General features: G+C 38.5%; 1 protein-coding gene across 1 annotated transcript in view; it reads right to left on the reverse strand.

The window, feature by feature from the left end:
• The window catches only part of INSC (INSC, spindle orientation adaptor protein), a 77,231-nt gene extending 66,587 nt beyond the window's left edge, over positions 1–10,644 (reverse strand). The window contains 3 exon segments of the mRNA XM_026041091.1: positions 10,376–10,446; positions 10,448–10,470; positions 10,614–10,644. Coding sequence (XP_025896876.1) covers positions 10,376–10,446; positions 10,448–10,470; positions 10,614–10,644 — 125 coding nt within the window.
• Between the last annotated feature and the right edge of the window lie 10,434 nt (positions 10,645–21,078).

Here is a 21,078-nt window from a genome sequence, read left to right on the forward strand (position 1 = left end):
AAGCAGAATATAAAATGACTTCATTTCATAGAGAAGTAAATGCAAGTAGGTCCAGCTCTCTGTATGATTACCTACATTCCACTGTTTTCCTGAGTGCCTTAATAAATTCATCATTTACATGATTACATGATTTTCATCACTCCATGAAGGCTTTTCTCACAGTATTTGCTCAATAGTTTCTCCAAAAAGTCCATCAGTTCTCAAGTAGGATGTGTTTTTCTATAACTGCCACTCATACAAAATCAGGCTGGCAAAGTCAACACTCCATATCACTGACTGCAAGCAAAAGGCTGAGTAATTCAGATTCTGGCTTTCATCCTGACACCTACTTCTGGCATGAAGCAAACAATGCTCCCAAATCCCCAATTTGAGAATGTATGAAACAGGATTAAAGCTGTACATTTTGAGTCCATCTCTAACTGAAGAGAGATGGAATTTTTAACCTTCTTTTTCTTCCTTTTAACTTCCTTTCTCCCCCGAAGCTTAATGAAATTCATCATTAGACTGTACTATACAGTCTATTGTATACAGTCTATATACAGTCTATCTATACAGAATCCTGTTAATTTACTGTACAACTTGAACTCTGAGAAAAACAAATGCAGAAATCTGATAAACATTCACAATACATTGTAACTTTCCTTCATTTTATTCAGTTTAAGGTAAGTATTTGTTCAAATCTCTTACCCAGGTGTTGTGCAATAATCACCTTAACCCTGCTTAGAAGATTAATTCAACTGTTCTACAGTCATTTTTTCTTGACAAGACTACAAAATAGAGGTTCTCAAAGGAATTTTTTAGACCATGCTAAATAATCTCTTGGTCACACTATTATTAGCCAGCATACTCTTTAACAGCCTCTTCACCAGTACGTGAGTCAACGTACCACCTGCCTATCCCTTTCACAGATGCCTCACGGTGACTGTAATCTGGGTACCACTGCCTCACAGACACCGAATTAATGTTATGGTGTTACAGCAAAGTACACTGCTGCCTATTAGCAAAAAGTTAGATCGTTTCAGACATAAAAGAATGTCTGAAATCCGAACATGTCTTCTCTGTACTCAAAATAACTAATCTCTACCACATTTATCTGCTTGAAGTAGGAAAACTTGTTCTAACAAGCTGCAAGGATGTATACAGACCTCTGATGATAATGAGCTGTTTTCACTGTTAAAGCTCTTTGAGATACGAAACATAACTATCTCACCTCTCCTGGTTACAAATGACTTAAGGACCTATTCTGAGTGTTCTTACACTCAGCGAAAGTCTGAGTGGAGGCTATATATAGGTTCAAATATAGGTAAACTTGACATATCTTTAACAAACAGATAGGATTTAATAAACATCATGCAGAAATCATACGCATGACTCAGCTTAACAGTTTAATCTTTCATGATTTAACATCTAGGCATTCATTTTTTTGGCAAGGACAATTCCTTAGAGCATGAAACAGGTAATCAGTTGAGAAGCTTATGTAAAATATAAAGGGTGGCTCCACCCTTCTACTATATGGAAGGTGCAGTGAGACAAAGCCATTCCTTGGGACCTTGGGGACAGTCAGTTATGTACAAAAGAAATGATAATCTTGGAGAATTATCACTCAAAATTATACCGGGGAAAAAAGGTTATAAAAGATAAAAGCAGAAAAGACAGGCAATTAAGTCTCAGGACAATATGGAGCCCTTCTATTTCTTACATACGCAGCTTAGCAAGTTGCTGTGAAAACAAACTCCTGCATAGATCTGCTAAAATAGCATGAACAAGCTTCCTGCGCTACAGTAATATGAACAGTCATATATCTTATACATCCTTACATACTTTCAAATTACAAAGTAGAGACTGAAACCCTCTCAAGCCTTATTTATTTGAAAAGACTGTCAGAACTGTCCAAAGATCTTCCCTTCCTTTCTCTCTCATGATCACCCTCAAATTTCATTTGTAAGCAGTGAGTAGTACCATTTGTACATRCTGGAAAGTTCACAAAGATAATAGCAGAAATGGCCTGAACTGTTGTCTACCATAAAGACAGTAATAAAGCTTTATGACTCCAGCTTTTCACCTGTGAAACATGGATCCTGATTCATCCTATTTGGCAATGGCAAARGATAAGAGTGGATGAAAATGCAGTGCAGTTCTGACCCTACTGCAGACAAAACCTTAGTTTTCCCTAGCTTGTGACCCTATTACAAGAGACCTTATAGCACACATAATGGCGGTCCTGTGTGCCTACAAACTTCCCTCACTTGCAGTCTGATGGCACAGCTACTCTGAGATGCTGCACTGCACTTACAGTCCTAGCAGCTGATTCACACCACCCAAAATCAAGGAGCTGGAGCAATTCACAAGTGGGGCCCACTACATTTGCTTCATATGTCTCAACAACATGAGTTAAAAGTCCAAATCGAAATTTCTACGTTACAAGATCAACAAGAGATCTAGATGTCAATTTACATACTCTAAAATGCTCAGACTGAGCACTTCCTGGGGGACTTGTATTTGAAGAAACCTGCAATATAACAAAACAATGCCACATTCAAAGCACACAGTGCAGAAATGCAACCTTTCTTACTCTTCCATAGCATTACAACTGCATAGCAGTTCACTCAGTTGGACTCTCTCTCCATATCTGACGGCATAACACCAAGAAAAAGCTACTTTTTCAATATTATTGAGGTCATCCTCTCACCTGACAGTTGTATCACAGAGAACATTCAGTGTGATCCGAATACTCTGGAGCAGAACAAATCGTTGGGGACCAAATCTCTTATTTTCCTTGGCAGCAGCACACGGATTTCTTTCCAGGTCATTTCTGGTACTTTAGCCAAGAGCAACGTAGGGTTAGACTGCACGGCCAAACCAGGACTGCTGCTTCTAATAATTTCCCAGGTCACTCTCACAGAATAATCACAGTCAGTTGACCTCCACACCCGGGCTGTGCCACTGGCACTTCTGACAGATTTAAGGAAACTTTTAAGTTCATGAGGAAAGGAAATCACCTTTGTGTCTCAACCATTAGGACAAGTTTCTGTCAAAAGAATGCCAAAACAGGGTTTATTACAGTCTACTGCCTGCTGCATTTCTCCTTTCTGACCTCCACTGGGGGCACTGGACTGTAAGAAAAAGTTAAACAGCAGAAGTTAAGCATTATGACATGAAATCTGCAAGTCTGAGGATAAAGGACTTCCGGCTCTGCCGCTAAATAATTGTAATATTAAGCCATGTGCAAAGTGACGTCACTTAAACCTTGACAGTCAGCATTTAAGATTTTATAGTTCACTGAACAAATTTTAGCCTTAGCAATTGTATTTAGGTCAATTTGTTCTGCAAGTGGTATTTGCCTTTTAAATCGAAAAAATACTGGGGAAATTTTACTTTTCCATCACTGTCATATAATTCTGTTAGGAAAATCTATTCTTCATCTCGCTCACTGAAGTGACTGGTCCTGAATTCACACCTGTTGCAGCAACCGGACTGCAGAGAAATACRGCTCCTTTACTTCACAAGCCTTACAAATCAGAAAAACATAGATATCTTTACTGGAATCAGAAAGCAGTTTAATTTTTATTTAATTTTTCTATTTAATTTTTCTATGCTTTGCTTTTTCTTTCCACATTTGACCCAAAAGAGAATTGGCTAACATATAGTCTGTCAAAAATCAATGTTTACCAAAAACATCCTATAAATATCAAAAGGTGTCAACATTTTAGAAGAGACAGAGAAAGATAGCCTGCTGCAAGCAGGAGATCAGACTGTATTTCACATTACTTCCAATCTGAACTATTCCTTGATACTATGATTTATTCAAATCTCAAAGGGGATATCACAGCCATTGAAGAAGTAATTTCGTACTCCACAAATAATGATTCTCTTCACAAAAAAACTCTCAGTGAACATGATATAAATCTACCTTCAATGTTAATGACACAACTAAAAAAAAAGAAAAAAAGRAAAAAAAGCCTTAAGAAAGCTAACATCCTGTCTGCTTTTCCAAACCCTCTTAGCTATGGTACAAAGAAAGTAAAAATTTGTTGTGTTGGGACCATCTGGCCCTACGACATTTGCACTCTAAGGAAAGGCTTGCCAAGGACTCCGCCATTCATTGTCAGTACAGAGACTCCCCAGTCTGGCCCTGAGTGTTAGGAAGAAAAAGACATCATTAGAAGTTATATTCAATTCCCCCCTCCACAACACACTTTGTGCAGAATATTAAATCAGAACAAAAGTTTGATGGACTATCACACTGAATATTTGCTTCATGACTAGGTAGAAACAAGTAACTGTTCATAATCACAAAGTCCCTTACCTTTCACTTTACCTATTTTTAAACTACAAATAGAAAGACAAACTTGCATTTGATGTAAGACAGGAAATGAGCATCAAATCTTCATTGCTGGAGCAAAGTAATGCACTCCCTGCATCATGTATTTGAAAATAAATCTACATAATTAATTCTAAAAAACAAAGTAGATATATGCACACCAACTCCAAAATAAAACATTTATTAAACCTGTGCACAGCAAATATGTTTAAACAAAAAAAACAAAAAAAAACAAACAAACAAAAAACCTATCCAGCACTTCCCGAAAGGCTTTCAACAATTCATCAGCATCCACTGAATAACTCTGATCTAGTTAGCTACCTTTTACTAGTCTTCCTACTTTTCCCTCTGCATTTTCTCAGCTTTCCTTGGTTGTTCCTATCTGCCTAACCTCCATTTCAGCTTAGCCTTGGTGATAGTGAAGACAGAAGGTAAAAGATAAAAAGAAGTTCCATCAACCTTAATTGAGCAGACTATATACTTAATCATTTGCACATTCTCCTTATTTCTATTGCAACTATTCACCGGAGGATAGTAACAAATGAAATAATGAAGTAAATGAAACAAAGTCCACACTTCCAACAATATAAASAGGCTTCCTAAAAATAAACAAACCACACAAGTTATCTGTAATCCTTTAGGTGCATATCCTCACACAAAACATACACATCATAATTACATTCCATAAAAAAATCTATAAAGAACAAAATCAACTGGCACTGCTAACAGTTATATTTCAGCTTAATATTTAACTTCTCTATGCATCTCTCACCATCACTCCAAATCCCTCAGGGTTAATATGCACTCAGAAATCCAACCACTAACAGACACCAGCAAATTTAATGAGGCTAGAAATGGGGTCAGACTATCACATTTCTAAAGACTGCTATACTATTTGTCAAGAAAGGAAAAAAGCAAAAAACCATTTATGAGGTTGTATCATTGTTCTGCAAGCTTTCTTAAATTTGCTCATTACAGGTTACTGAACAACTGATTACATGATCCTCCCACCATCCCTAGGCAGCAATGAACCAAATTGAGAGGAGGCAATTAAGTAAGGAAGACATTCCCAGGAAATGTGAACTAAAGTGATAAATATTGTATTTAACACAATATGGTATAAGTATTTCCAACAAATAGCTGAGAAGCAAGTATGACAAGCCATAGTACAACCATTAAAATATCCTTAAGCAAAGACAGTTATTTTTAAAATCACACCGGGTGAAAAAYACCTCAAAAATGACAAGTTACAGGAGATAATTCATCATCCTCTGTTACAGACAGTGTTGGAAAAAAGTTCAGTGAACTACCTTGCTAGGCAACAACATTGTAAAAAYGTTGGTAAAACATGTTGCATGAAAGGAACAAGTCTTTTCTTTTGAACAAAAAAAGCACTTTTCACATTTATTTAAAGCAGCTGTTAGGCAGTGTTCAACATTATCAACCYGTAACAGTGTAACAGGATGCCACATGCATAGTGTCAGGATTAACAAGGCAGAGAAGGTCATAATATACTGACTGATATATAAACATAATTAATATAGCAACTTGTGAAGATAGGTTAACAAGGGTTTCCATTGCATCTCCCTGTGAAAGACAGCATGTAGATCTTAATTTATATATCAGGATACCCAARCAAATTCTCTATAGAATTACTAGAGAAACGGCTGATGCACAATACATTTTAAAGAGCAATGCAAAGTTGTAAATATGCATGCAGTAGTGACCTTGCTCATACTGTTCTTTCACAGGGCTCAGATTTTTATCTTAAAAGAAAAAGGAAGAAAATAACAAAAGGAGGAACGCCTTTTCTCCAAACACTTTTCTCCAACACACTGGGAGAAAAGAAAGTCTGATTCTATTTTTGATTCTACCACAGAGGTCACTAATGGCAAACTTTTCCAACTTCAGGGATCAAAACAAGGAAGGTGAAATGCTACAGTCAAAGGACTTGGTTGAAACTACTTATATTTCAAAGGTTTGCCTACTTTCTCTGCCTCACCTCCTYCATCTGAAACAGTGATAAATATTTTCACCTCAACTCTCAGATAATTTCGATGCTGGCGACTTGGTGCTTTGAGATTCTATGGAAACTTCCACCAGCAAACAACATAATAGTATTAGCACCAAGACAGAGAGAGATATCGAATGGGTTTATCTTCTAGGTACTAATACTCAAAGCCTTAGCTTCAACAGAAGAAAGAAAAAAATCATTAAAAAAAATAAACACTGCCCTTTGACTGTACATAAATTGAAATTACAATCTCTATTAAACAAACAATACACAATTTGAACATCCTTGTATCTASCAGTGTTGCATCACTGCATTTCTGAAGATCAGGAGGTAATCTGAGGATTCTGGAGGTAATGGGAGGATTCCCTTACCTTTTTGTTTTCCAAGAGCGTCTCACAATTTTAATCGTAAACTGAATATTTAATCTGAAAAACAAAACCAGTCTTCTATTTCTTCTGTTTTATTTAGCTGAATGGCTTCAAATTCAGTGCTCCTGACTCTAAGCTTAATTTATTATCCAATGTACAAAGTACAAGAAATCATGACTAACAGGAAAAATCTGGTTATGTCAAGCTTTAGCCTGAAGTAATCACAAAAGGCTGATAACTTCTGTTGTGCAGGAGGAAAAGAGGGGAGAGAAAAAGACTTTTTATCTTAGCCCCCTCACCTAGAAGTATTTCCTGGAAACACAAAGAAAAAAAATAATTCAAATAGAAAGATGCAAGAAAAGGGTCATTTTTTAGAAGTCACACTAAAACAGCTCTACTAAAGAATGAGACTATATGTATCTCTAAGGAAAATACGCCCATTTAATATGCTATAGTAAACTTGTCATTACTGATGGCAACATATGCTTGAAATGAATATTTTTTATGATCATATAAAGTGCTTTACCTAAGTTTTGGAGATTAATTGAATTCTTTAAAAGATAGAAGATCTGGACTTGAGCAAGGCTTTTGACACTGTCCCTCACAGCATCCTCCTGGGCAAGCTCCAAAGGTGTGGAATAGATGAGTGGGCGGTGAGGTGGATTAGGAATTGGCTCGATGGCAGGGCGCAGAGAGTGGGTAGTCAGTGGCACGGAGTCGTTGGAGACATGTAGTTAGCAGTGTCCCCCAGGGGTCAGTTCTCGGTCCAGTCCTGTTCAACTTATTCATTAACRACCTGGATGAAGGGCTGGAGTGCTCCCTCAGCAAGTTTGCTAATGATACCAAACTGGGAGGAGTAGCTGATAGCCCTGAGGGCTGTGCTGCCATCCAGAGGGACCTCGACAGACTGGAGGACTGGGCGGCGAGAAACCTCATGAGGTTCAACAGGGGCAAGTGCAGGGTCCTGCACTTGGGGAGGAATAACCCTGGACACCAGTACAGATTAGGGGTGGACCTGCTGGAGAGCAGTCCCGCAGAGAGGGACCCGGGCGTCATGGTGGACGACAAGTTGACCATGAGACAGCAGTGTGCCCTGGTGGCCAAGAAGGCCAACGGGATCCTGGGGTGCGTTAAGAAAAGCATCTCCAGCAGGTCGAGGGAAGCGATCATCCCCCTCTACTCAGCCCTGGTGAGGCCACATCTGGAGTCCTGTGTCCAGTTCTGGGCTCCCCAGTACAAGAGGGATGTGGAGCTGCTGGAGAGAGTCCAGCGCTGGGCTACCAGGATGATCAGAGGCCTGGAACATCTGTCATATGAGCAAAGGCTGAGAGAGCTGGGTCTGTTCAGCCTGGAGAAGAGGAGGCTGAGGGGGGACCTGATCAGCGTGTAYAAATACCTCAAGGGAGGCAGTGAGGAGGAGGGGGCGGCCTCTTTTCAGTGGTGGACAGTGATAGGACTAGAGGAAATGGCTTCAAACTGAAGCATCGGAAGTTCCACAGGAACTTAAGGAAGCATTTCTTCACTGTGAGGGTGACAAAGCACTGGAACAGGTTGCCCARAGAGGTTGTGGAGTCTCCTTCTTTGGAGATCTTTAAAACCCGCTTGGATGCAGCCCTGTGCCACGTGCTCTAGGTGACCCTGCGTGAGCAGRGGGGTTGGACTCGATGACCTCTGATGTCCCTTCCAACCTTCGGCATTCTATGATTCTATGAAGATTAAAATCAATTTCCCTTTTTTCCCCCTCCTGTTTTATCACTGTTTTCAGGCCCCTAATTCAGTGAAATGGGAAATAAAGTTTCTGTAACAATAATTTTGTTTTTCCTCAGGATACTTTGTGTTTAAATAGTGTATCTATTACAGTCCAGATGTCAGACATGGTAGGTATGACAGTACATTTGAAAGCCACCAGCACATTGATTCAATACTCTAGGGACTACTGCTACACAAGCTGTGATTTCCCACAAAACCAGAGAGAAGACAAAACAACGTAAACAACAACTCAGCCTGCACAGCTTATGGTCCCAGTTCCAAATTCCTCATACGGCCACAATACCTTTTCACTTCAAAGCAACTAATGGCACTCCATAAAATTGCCTGCGTGGGCAAAGCAGTTTGCCACGATACAGAATTTCTTATATGACTGATATAAATCACTTCCTGTGATAAGATGCTATGTTGCAGCAATGTTTTGGATAACATTGCAGAGCCTGTTTGCCTAAACAGAGTAGGCTATACCTGCAAGCAGTTTTTTGTTTTTCCCAGAAACCCCTTGCAACTGCAACTTCTGTGCTTTGCAGGTCTGTATTACTCTACCTTTGAGTGTCACGTACATTACTCCTATGCTGTATTTTTTACCTTATCAGCATATGGAATCTACAGGTAATATCCTCTTTTATGCATTTGCAACCTAAACTTGCTATCAGCAACCCAGAAAAGTCCTTTTCATCTACAGGACCTATTGCCTTAGTTAACATCACTGTTTGCAATCAGTTTTCTACTACAATAACAAACTTTATTAACCTTTTTTGCAAGCTGAGCTCTTGGCACAGCAGTTAGCTTTGATTAAGTTCTTTGACTTTTGATCCAAGACTCAGCTGCTGGAAGTCATTAGTTTTCACTGAGCAATTAACCTGAGATTCTGGCAATTTGTCTGGTCTTTGGGCTAGCCTAGGCATTTCTACAGCAAAGTCAATAGTCTGTCTTCATTGCTGCACACATCTGAGGCGGTATTCCATGGCTCAATAGTCACCAAATACTAAGGCAATTTTCAGCTAAAATGGAGGGAACAGCACCAATTACCAAAGGCCTGGCAGACCGAAGGCAATATCTTTTCCAGATAAAAGAGTCCAGATAAAAGAGTCAAGTCCAGATAAAAGCCAAAAGCATTTGAAGAGTCAGATAGGGAAGATAGAGAAAACGCCAAATTCCTGTTGTGTTTTTTTGTGAGGGGAAAAAAAAAAACCACCCTCTTCACAGCTTAAAATAGAGCATCAGGAAGGTGTTGTTACAGTAAAAATTCATAATCTGGTCTGAAGGAAAAAATGAGTATGCAAATGATGTTTAATGAAGTTTAAATCACTTTTGTTTCTGATTTCGTTCCTCCAAACAGTCATGTCACACACCACTCTAGCTCAACAAGAATGTGGAAGCTAATTTTATTTATTTGTCTCTCTTCATGAAAGCTACATTATGTCAGTGGTCAATCTATACTATAGATGATAATCTGGATAACAAGGAACAGTCAGTCAGATTCTAATAATTTATTAATTAGTAGGCTCTCCAGCATCAACAACTGGAGAGATCATGCTACTACCTCTTCATGATCGACATTTTCAGGTGTAGCAATCAGGATAAAGAAATTTTTTCATCATAGTTCTCAGCAGTCTTCATGGAATAACAGAAATTCCGGGAATTTTCATCTCGCTGAATCACTGATCCAGTAAACACAATCACATCTCTATTGCAAACATGTTTGTCTATTTAAAATGGTGATTGCACTCTCATTATCATGACTGATCAGGCTCTAAGTATACAAATTTACAAATGCCTTGACAAACAAATCCCAGACTTCCATATTCTTAACAGTTTGTATGAACATTACTTAAAAAGAAGTTTATAACGAGTTTTTAAATCATATTCTGATCTTCAAGGGAGTCTGTAAGTTACACTTACCGCTGAACAGGTAACTGAAGGGAATCTAAGTGGTTCTCACCCTTAACGGCCATATTTATCCTATTCCTTACATGCACTTCTCCATAGGCTGGAATCTAGAGAGAAACAGTTATTTAGAAAAATTAGGGAAATTCAGGACTCTTCAATCCAGGGTAACACGGCATTCTCCCATTAAGCTGTGAGGCTAACTCATTAAAAGCAACTGAAAGGACTTCTTTTACCTCAGGCCACCACAAACCTCTAGCAATAATAGGGGTCAGCAAGTACATTTCATGGTTTTAGCAACATACAGCTCTGCATATTCCTGAAAGTTCTGGATTGCTGAATGTATTAGAGGGTTATTATTTAGCCTTATTTCTAAACTATTTTGCAGTAACTTGCACTCTGGAGGAAGTAGATTTAGTAAGATTGGAATTCTTGAGGYTATTGTCACAAAAGCTACTGCAAAATAGAAAGCGTATGTTTGTATGATTTTAGGATCACATAGAACATGTAAAGAAAGGTCCTTGAATTCCCAGTTACTGAAGTAATAGATCCTTCTGTATTACATCTTTTCACTTTTCTGTCAGTTTGAAACTGATTGGGGGGGGGGAGGGGAGAAGAAAGACTATTTCCCTCCCTCTCCCATTAATTTGCTTCATCTTGCATCATTAGGGCATTGCTCAGAGCAAATCAATGCATGCTCTCAAAAGAAGCCAAGAAGAGAACTTATTTTAGCAGCAATATAGAAAGCATTCCCAGACATCCACACAGCTAGAAGAACTAATGTGCAATACTTGAATGAGAATGATCCACAACTCACGAATAAGAAGGAGATGGTTTCATTTGCAGGAAGAGGAGACAAGAACAGCAGAATCTCATGCTTTCCTAAATATGAAGAAAAAAAAGAGATCCATGTATTTCAGTTTTGGAAAAAAAATTTACATGGGAAATGAAAGTGATTTGTGTCTGAKGGAGAAAGTTTTTGATGTAGCCACTTGTGAAATTCTGCCATTTGGTTATGGACTACATTTTGCAAGCTGAGTCAGGCAGCATTTAAGGAAACTGCCTCTCCAGATTGTTCTTAATTGACACTGAGTGGCCCTCAGCATCTTCCCAAGCAAACTGATCTCACTGCTAATGCATTTCCTTGGGTTTCTTTTTGGCCAAGATCTGTATAGCAGAACCCACAAATATTGTCCTGAATACATAAAAGTATTACAACCTAAGTAATGCCTTCACATGCTTTGCCCACTACTAGCACCAGATGGCTTGGGATTTCTTTTTTCCATGAATTTTCCTGGAAATAATGAATTTAACAGATGAATGAATATACTGATAATGGGAAAAGAATTTTTTTTTTTTTAACACGGAACTGTGATTTAGAAAAGACTGTAACAGTGTCCAGTATCTAAAAGGCTATGCCCAAATAGCTCATATGTCCAAATATGAAAATATGAATACATACACTTTAGTGCCCAATACATGGTCTGATTTGAACGAGAAGCTTATGAAGTCTTTCTTTTTTGGTGGTGGTGGTTGTCTGCTTTAGCAGTTTACATATATTGCACAGACAGCACCAATAATGACCAAAAAAATTTGCTAGCACATTTCACATTCTTTGACTCTTTGACAATAAAATTTAAAATTACCAAATACAAGTAACCATATAATTAAATGTATTGGAAATAGCTCATTACCACTATCTTCTGRTGGTAGAGAGACCCTTAATAAAAAATGGACACATATGTACAAAATCTTCAAGATGAAATATTATCTCCTAAATTCTTACATGTGAAGAACGAAAAATACATTCTTTCATCAGTCAGTAAAAATACAGATATCGGGAGCACTAGCCAACTCCTGTTCAGAGTTCACAAAAATCATCTACTTCCCTCTGGCAAGCTAAAGCTGCTTTGCCATTAGTTCAGCCCACTAAAACCTCCACATACACAAATCGGAGCATATGATGTACTCCATTAGTTGCATGCAGTGATCTAACGTACACAGAGCTAAATTAGATTACTGCATCTCATTGTTCTCTATAAATGAGAAACCTGACCAAAACAAACACAGCTTTTGATATCCTCTCTTCCCACAAAATACACAGATACATTATGGCTAAGAGCCTCTAAAACCATGATCTGCTCCTACTTAGGAGTCACTTATGCTCCAGGAACAATAACAAAATACTTCACTAATACCTTAACCAAACAGTCTGCCTCAAGACTACAATTAGCTCAAGTCTTTAAGCTCATGTTAATGCTGCAAGTGAGGAAATACTGTCTCCCCATGGCAGGTGCGTTCTCCCCAGGCAAACGGCAACCTGCCAGGAGACTGACTGCACCTCTGACATCACAGCATCTCATGCTACAGTCTGCCTAAACCCACAACTAGAAGACTGATTAAAGCCCCAGTGAATGACACAACAAAAATACTGATATCTGCCCAGGGCTTCATTTATGGTGGAAGATGTTCAGCTTCAAGCCTCCACATCTCCCTTTTGGGGAGGGTCACAACATACAAAGTGCATTTCCCAGCAAAAATCATTACAGGACTGACGGAATCTCTCTGGTCAGCTGTTGCTGCTTTTTGTCAAAAATCACAATAATGTCAATATCTACCCAGCATTCCTGAAGTAACACCTCACACTATAGCAGACCACGCAAATGACCCCTAAGCATCATCACAAGTCAGAGGAAAACAGAATCTACATACCTGGACTTTTTTGAAGTTTTTAATACCTTAAGCAAGATTTTACACATATAAATATCTAGACATGGACTTGCATCATAATGTCAAGTAAAGACTTACAATTGGCTTATTTCTTTTGGTAATGGTATGTGCATGCAGAATTAGACGCATTCAAGACAGAAGTCTCTCCTTGTGTCCTGCATCATTCTCTTTGTCATGTCAACACTGAACTAGATTTTAAGATATAATTTCCTCATGTTTACTAGATAGATGTAGATAAGTGGACCACAAACCACATTTCATTTCCAGTGAAGACAGTCTGCCAAAAGGTTATTTTGGAAAGAACTACTACACAAGAAAATAACACACTTGAAGTAGCCTGCAAGCATTGCTCACAGAAACAACGTCAACAGAGAACATGATCACCACAGCAGGGGTGGGAGAGACAAATACAAACATATACACATAAATGAGAAAAGCCTAGCTTTCYCACAAGGCAGCATCAGGACCCAACATTGACAACTAGTATACAGAACTAAAAGCAGCTCGAAAATCTGACTAGCTAGCCCTTTGGTAAGTTAAAGGAGAGTTTTCATCCTAATTTACACTAGGCACCATAGCACAGTTCACCTGTAAAATCTGTGATGTCTCCTTAGCACAGTGGAGTGTCAAGACATCCTCCCCTCAAACTGCTGGTTTCACCTGCATAATAGAAACATCTGGCTGGAAACCTGTGCTTAAGTCTATTTTAGCATTTTATAGCAAACTTTGAAATGCCAAATTGCTTTCGGCATCCCGGATTTTTTTTTTTTTCTGTTAGGACAAAAGACAAACCTCCCAGCTTAAATTTCTTCCCCCTCATTTTACATATTGACTTGTATTTAACCAACCAGAAATCATGAGGATTTTAGCAGACAATTCTAAATGCAACCACATCCTAAAATCTCACAGCCAGAGCATATATTCTTCAAAGTGAAATAGATGCAACTCTTTTACTCTTGTTACTGAGTTTTGCATCAAAAAAATACCCTGAAAAAAACTTTGCCCTGCAGAGTTTTGCATCAAAAAAATGATGTCCTGAACAATTAAGTTCTGAAACTCTCGCAATTAAATTCACATTTTTTGAACTTACTGCTAGCACACCCACCCTTGCAAAAGCTTAAGTCAAAAGGCTAATCAATGAACTTTTGCCATCTCATTTCTAATACTTAACACCATCATTTCAGTGCTAAGAAAGGCTATCTTAAAATAAGGTCAAACACGCRCATCAATCCTCTTGGTGAAAGAGGGACAACCATATATTTAAAATTTTGATTATTAATAATCATCAGAATGAGAAGACCATGCTGTCTGTAGTCTGGCTAACCCAAGAATAACAAGTCATTAACTAGAAGTCATTTTAGACTAGATAAGATTTGATTACTATGAGCAGTTCCTCTGCCATAATAAAGTACAGTCTCTGTTCTGCCAAATAGTGCCTGTCCTTATTTTACAACTCTGAAAGTCTGGGAATCATTATTCTCCTGGTACACAGAATAACTGTTAATGGAATGCTACAAATCAAATTAAGAGGAAAATTCTGACAGTCTTTATGTGATAGGTCAGAAAGTAAATACATACACTCCGTCCTTCAGCAACATGCCTGGTCCATCAGAAATTTTTCACACTATCCAATTAAAGAGTCAGGATCCCATGCTCCTTTTGCTTTATACCAGTTTTATACAAGCAAACATTATATACAATAGTAAAAGCCAAGCCAGAATTAAGCAGAGTTTCACAAATCTAAATAATAAAATTAAAATAGAAACAAGAAATAGTCCTTCTAACGATGCATTAGAAAGGATCATACTAATATGAGTCCATATACACAGATAGAGGTATCCTCACTCCTAGAACGCAAAATTAAGAGACAGAGATGGGAACAGGGGCTGAGGCATTCATTCATAGAAAAGGCTTTTGCAAATCCAACTAAAATAATTACAGMTCAGTTTATGCTTTACCTGTCAAGTATCATCAGAAAAACAAATCTATTTTCACTTATACAAAATTTTAAAGCATAATTCTTATCATCTAATCTCTCTACGTTCTACAAACAGAGGATCTCATTTTAAATAACKCTTTGACAAGGCCCATCACATACATGTGAATTACTGAAAAATTAATATGTGCTACTTCTGGAACCTGGAGAAACAATCATTAGTTTGCAGATCTTAAGTTAGCATGAGAAATGAGAAGCACAACATTGCCAACTGCAAATATCAAGCAAGAAGAGAGAGAAAAAAAAGAAGTCTCAAGCCAGGCTCTCAGGACAAGATTTCACTCATCTTCATACACAACTTTTCCCGTCCTTCACTCACTTCCTGGTTTTAGAACCTTCAGGACCTCCTTCAACATCTATGATTTTCTCTGAGCCCTGTGAAAAACATCCTGCTTTTAAAACAAAGGCTATGGACTTGTTTGTGTCATCTATTTTAACAGACRAGGCACCAAACAGAGTATCTGCAACACAACTAAGAAATTAAGAAAACAGACATATGAACTGTTAGACATCTGACCCTTGTAAAGCATACACACCACCACAGAGACCAAGGACAGAAGAGTTCTCTACATCTCTCTGAAAAGAGAAACTATAGTCAATTCTCTCACATGATTTTTTTCTTCAGTAAATCTTTAGCAAATTTTTCAGTTTGGACATTAAACTTCTCAAAAGATGGAACTTCCATGAGCATRGCCTACTTTTAAAAAAATGTTTAAAATTAGAGAAGCGCATAACATTCTAGACTTTCATTTTCTTTTTCACCTTTTAGAAAATTATTTTGGGCAAAAAGCCACTAGTCTAATCACTTACTTGGCATCCTTCATCCGTATATTTTCACTGAAGTCTCTATAGTCTCCTCTACCAGGAGGGGCAGACCAATTTATAGAGGTGGCAGTATTATGGGAACAAACTGATTAGTGGTCACATTTCTGGTTATTATAAATTCAGAGGCAATTTACCTCAGACAGAATTTGCTTTTGACACACAGGAATTGAAAAGGTGGCAAGACAGATGACTTTCGAGCTGTAGTTTTTCTTTTAAGATAACGGAGAAAACGATATAAGTGTTTATTGGTTCTCAGAGCAATATTAACACAGCTCACTACCATAAAATACCAAGAGGTACAAGTTCCCAGTATTTACACTCCCCTTGCTTCATCAGACTGTGTAGCCCTGTCTCACCCCATCTTAATGAAGAGCACTAACTGGTCACCACCTGCCTCCCAGCAACACATGCCTCAGCTCTAGCTAACGCTCACAGCAGCTCCGTGGCTTCCAAGGCATTGCAGCCACACAGCAGTTCAGCGGGCTCACCTAGACGGTGCAGTCTGCAGTCTGCAGAGCTTCCCTCCTCACAGAACCCACCTCAGCACTCCATTGGTCCACTCGTGGTTTGGTACATCTTTTAGCAGATAGTCTCATCCTGACCAAAACCCTGTTTATTAATTTTTAAAGACTACGCATATATCAAGAAGCATAATCTTAAAGCAATACTAAAACCAGCGACGCATGAGTTCAGTCCCTCACAGCCAGGCACCTCACTGACACCAACGTTTGCCTGAAGCGAGGAACGCGCACGCGCCAACCGCCACTGGCCGGTTAGAACCGGTTCCTTCTGCTCTAGAGCTAACGGCCAACGGCTGCGGCTCACGTGACGTGAGCACAGCGCGCACGCGCCAACGGCCGCTCGGAACTGGTTCCAGCCGGCGCTGAGGTGACGGCCAACGGCTGCGGCAGAGTATGGTCGCCTYCCCGGCTGCGAGAAAAGTTGGAGCGCTGCCCTTGAGGGGCAGCGCAGTGAGGTGTAGCGCTCGCCACAACACAGCCACCTTCTTCCCTCAGCCGCCCACCCCGGCCGCCTCCCCGTCCGGGGAAAACTGAAGGGTGGAGACCCTCTGGCGCGAACGAGGCGAGGTGAGGCGGGGCCGGGGGCAGCAGGGCGTTGTTGCTGCGTTTATCTCCCCGCCCCTAATTCCTAAATGAGGGTGGAGGCTTGCCTCAGTTGGCAATAAATTAAGCAGTTCCACACTTTAATCTGGTTTTGCCTATGGCACAAGAGCTGCTAGCTAATCGAGCCCAGAGTAGGGGGTCAACAAATACATCATCTCCTCATTATATTCAGTTTGAGAGACACAGGACCTTGTATTCTGCTCTGYCTTCTTGTAAAGAAGTCAGAAATAAACAGGCTGTTATTTAACTAGCCATTGTAGAGGATATAAATGAAAAGGAGGTTTTTTTCCCCTACCCATTACAAACATTTTGAAAAGATTACAGCCCAATCCCTGCAAAAGAACAGTATGTCATCAGTGTCACAGATCCAAAAGTAAAGGAGGGACTTTTACCTCACATATGTATATACACATATCATATATTCACATCAAAGTACAGCAAACTATAATACATTTTTCTGGTTAGCTCAAAACATGCTGGGAGATCATAAAGGAATTGCTTGCCTGAACTGAATGTGCAATGTAGAGTATTCAATAGCAACTACATGCTAGGTTGTAGCTTCTTTCACAGTGAGTGAACAAAAAGAGCAAGAAAACAGGCCCTGAGTGCTGTGAAGGAGCTACAGCTCCACCAGCACCAGTGAGGTAGTCTAACTAATAATATGAGGAAGACAACACACAAACTTTAGGCTACATTCTGCAGGGCCATGGGGCAAGTGCTAGTTCACAGCAAAGGTCAGAATGGGCAATGTTTTCAGAAAAAAAAACAAGGTAAGGGCAGAAGAACTAACCAGCATCCCAAGGTAAATTTACAAAACAAATGTGTTGAAGAATAATCACTTGAGTTGCACAAGAACCAACTTAGATAAAGTTTAATGAAGTACTGTTTTGTATATCTCCTTGATATTTTAATAGATCTTCAAGCAGGAAAGTTGTTACAGATTGCTTAAAACAAGAGACACATTCTTTGCCGCTTCTATCTTACCTCTCTGTTAAATTGCTTGATGACCTTGTAGCTAATTCACAAGATTGATACTTCTTCATTATTTCCACCACCGCCTCCACCCCACCCCCCCAGTAAAGGTAGTTCTATAGAAATACCTCTTCTATAGAAATAACAATTTTACTCTTAGTAATGCAGGGCTTCTAGGTGCTGTGAAATTATAGCTAAAGCTCATTATTCACCTTAACAGTGGAAAAAAAACCCAAAGGAGCTTAAAATCAAAATAGGTAAAACCATCTTCTGGCAAGGAATAGAGAAGCAGAAATGAAGTGACTTATTCAAAGCTAAACATGATACAACCTCAAATTGAAATTAAATATCACAAAGTCTAGTATTGTAAGTTAGAAGCTAACCATCCTTGTAGCTACAGCTTCAGTGAACGAAAAAATATAAGGAGCTATATAAATATCTCACTTTCGATATCAAAGATGACAAGGATATCTCTGCTCATATCTGCATACAATCCATTTTATATAATTAGAAGATTTCACCTTAATGTCCATTTCAGTTACTCAGGCAGTCAGAAAGAGATCTTCACTAATATTGATATTCTAAAGAACAACACAATAGATTTAAGTACCCTAAAGAACAACAACAAACAAAAAATCTGACATTTTAACTGAGATGAGCAAAACAATATTATTAACTCAGGTCTTAGCCCATGCTATCAACATCTTTATTGGAAGAATTGCAGGGCATTGCATGGTAAACAGTGGTGGCATTTTAACAATATTTGGTARCAGCCATTAAGATTTTCATTTTACAGAGTTAATAACCATTTGCTGTTTGTTGGCATTATTTTGAAACCCTTAAAACCATCTTTAGACCAATACATATAAATGCATATTCACATAAAAGTTAATGCGAATATGAAAGATAGCTTGTTGCAGCCATTGAAAAAGCTCTCTATTTGCAGTATCTATAAACATGTTACTTCTATCACCATTTTTTCCCTTATGCATATTGCAGGAAAGAAATAAAAGGACATAGGAGACTTTYATATAGCATCTGGACACAAGGCAGAAAGCAGGGAAGTCAGTGTAATGACATTCAATTAGCTAACAAAACAGGGAACATGGAACATGGTTATCTAAACAGGGATTCTCCATGAGGGCAAATTCATGTTAATTGGGGTCTCAGCCTTAAAATACATGTTTCCTAAAATGTGGAAACAATAAATCTGGTGAAGTAAAACCTCTTTTTTTTTTTTTTTTTTTTTTTTTTTCTTTTTTTTTTTTTTTTTAAATACAAGGCTGAAAAATCAGGGCAGATTTGTGAAAGTGCCTGGATATACAAGATATGAATGTGTTTGCACTTACAGCAGTGTTTCAGTATTTTTTTTTTTGTTTTTGTTTTGTTTTTTAAACTCCAATTAACACCTCCATACAGTATGTCAGCAGAACTTATGTTTCCTAGTCATTATGATTTTATATAAAGGCAAAGTAATAAGAAACTTTAAAAAAAAAAAAGTATAAAATGCTGTATCTTTTTGAACCACTGCCAGAATATCCTCCTCTATCCCTCACAGAAAGTATTGTGAAGGACCAAAAATCTGTTACAAAGATATAGATATGGAATCCCCAGCGGTATTAGGGACAGAACAAACTGCTCCTTAGTGTCATCCACTTATTTATTGTTTCAGGGACAGATGTAGTACAGCCAGAGTACATCCAGAAATCAAACAGCTTGGAGCTGAAAATACAACATCTACTTCTGGTCAGTGTACTGCAATGAGACGCTATGTCAAAACATGCTCTTGACCCTTTGGGTGCAGAGCCTTGGAAGGCCAAGCCAAGAGCTTTCAAAGGGTATTACTTGATATAAGATTTATGCAATTTGTAGTTCTCCAGTTTATAAGCTGAAATTTTGGTTTGGAAAGGCCAAGGAGGAAAGAGTACGAAGCAGTAGAAGAGACATGAGAAGAGGAGCACTGCTCATTATCAAGTGTGATAGTGATGTATCTGTGAAGACCCACTACATCTAAGAGCAAATAACATTATTAATCCTTACAGAAGGAAACTGGATGCCCTTTTCCAGAGAGAAGTGTCTTTGTCAATGAAAGCTGTACGTCATTAAGAACTTAGTGAAAACTTGGAAGAAAACTAGCATTTGTCACAGATGCTTAGTAACTATGGACAGATACATACTATTGTAGAGCAAAGAGGGCCAGACCAATTCTGCTAGGCCTTTGGATGTTTGGGAGAAGGGGTAGTTAATTCTTAAGTCTAGCTGTGCTGTAGAATTCATATGAAATCTTCCATCAGCTTACAGTAACATTGAGTAACATACATCATAAATCTGAAAGAAGAAAATTTCTATGTATACATCCTCAGATATACTGCATTCACTACCATGCCTTCAGGGTCACGTAGACCTGTCTGCACATGCTGCCAGATAACAGCTTTCAAAGTTGGTATCAATCACTGAAAAACCTCACCCCAAAACAGTTGATACTTGAACAGCAGTTCCAAACCTGAAATCATATTATTTTTCCTCTCTTTTTTTTGAAATTCAGATGGAAAGCTATGCTCTGTAAAATGTTCATGCAAGGGGAAAAATGTAGTGTCTTTAAGTTGAGAGAAAAAAATATAAATTGTTGTTGTGGTGAATGTAAATCAGGTCTGAGACCCAGCCACCTAACTGTCCATTAGAATATCAAAATACAGATTCTGCTTTTAGTTTAATAGTGTTCTCAAAGAGAACCCAAGAAAATGCTTAGCATTACTCATGGTGGAWCTACAAAACAGAGCTTTCATCATGACTCATCCAATAAAAGTGAAAGCAGTTCATAAGCAGAATCTGAAGAGTTTCAAAGCACAAGATGAATTTACCTTTAAAAACCTCATTTCAGTAAGAGAGAAAATATCAGTTACAGGAAACATAGGACAGTGGTTACAGATGGGGAATGAAAATAAGAAATCACCGTACCTTCTACAACAAGGTTTCTCACCAACTTTCTCCAGGCTGCACAGTAGCCTATTTAGTCTCCATCTCTGAAGTGATGGCTTATTCAATTATTTTATATTATTCAATGCACAAGT

Source organism: Nothoprocta perdicaria, unplaced genomic scaffold (genome assembly GCF_003342845.1).
Source record: "Nothoprocta perdicaria isolate Ctin4 unplaced genomic scaffold, notPer1 scaffold_28, whole genome shotgun sequence".
NCBI classification, from domain to species: Eukaryota; Metazoa; Chordata; class Aves; order Tinamiformes; family Tinamidae; genus Nothoprocta; species Nothoprocta perdicaria.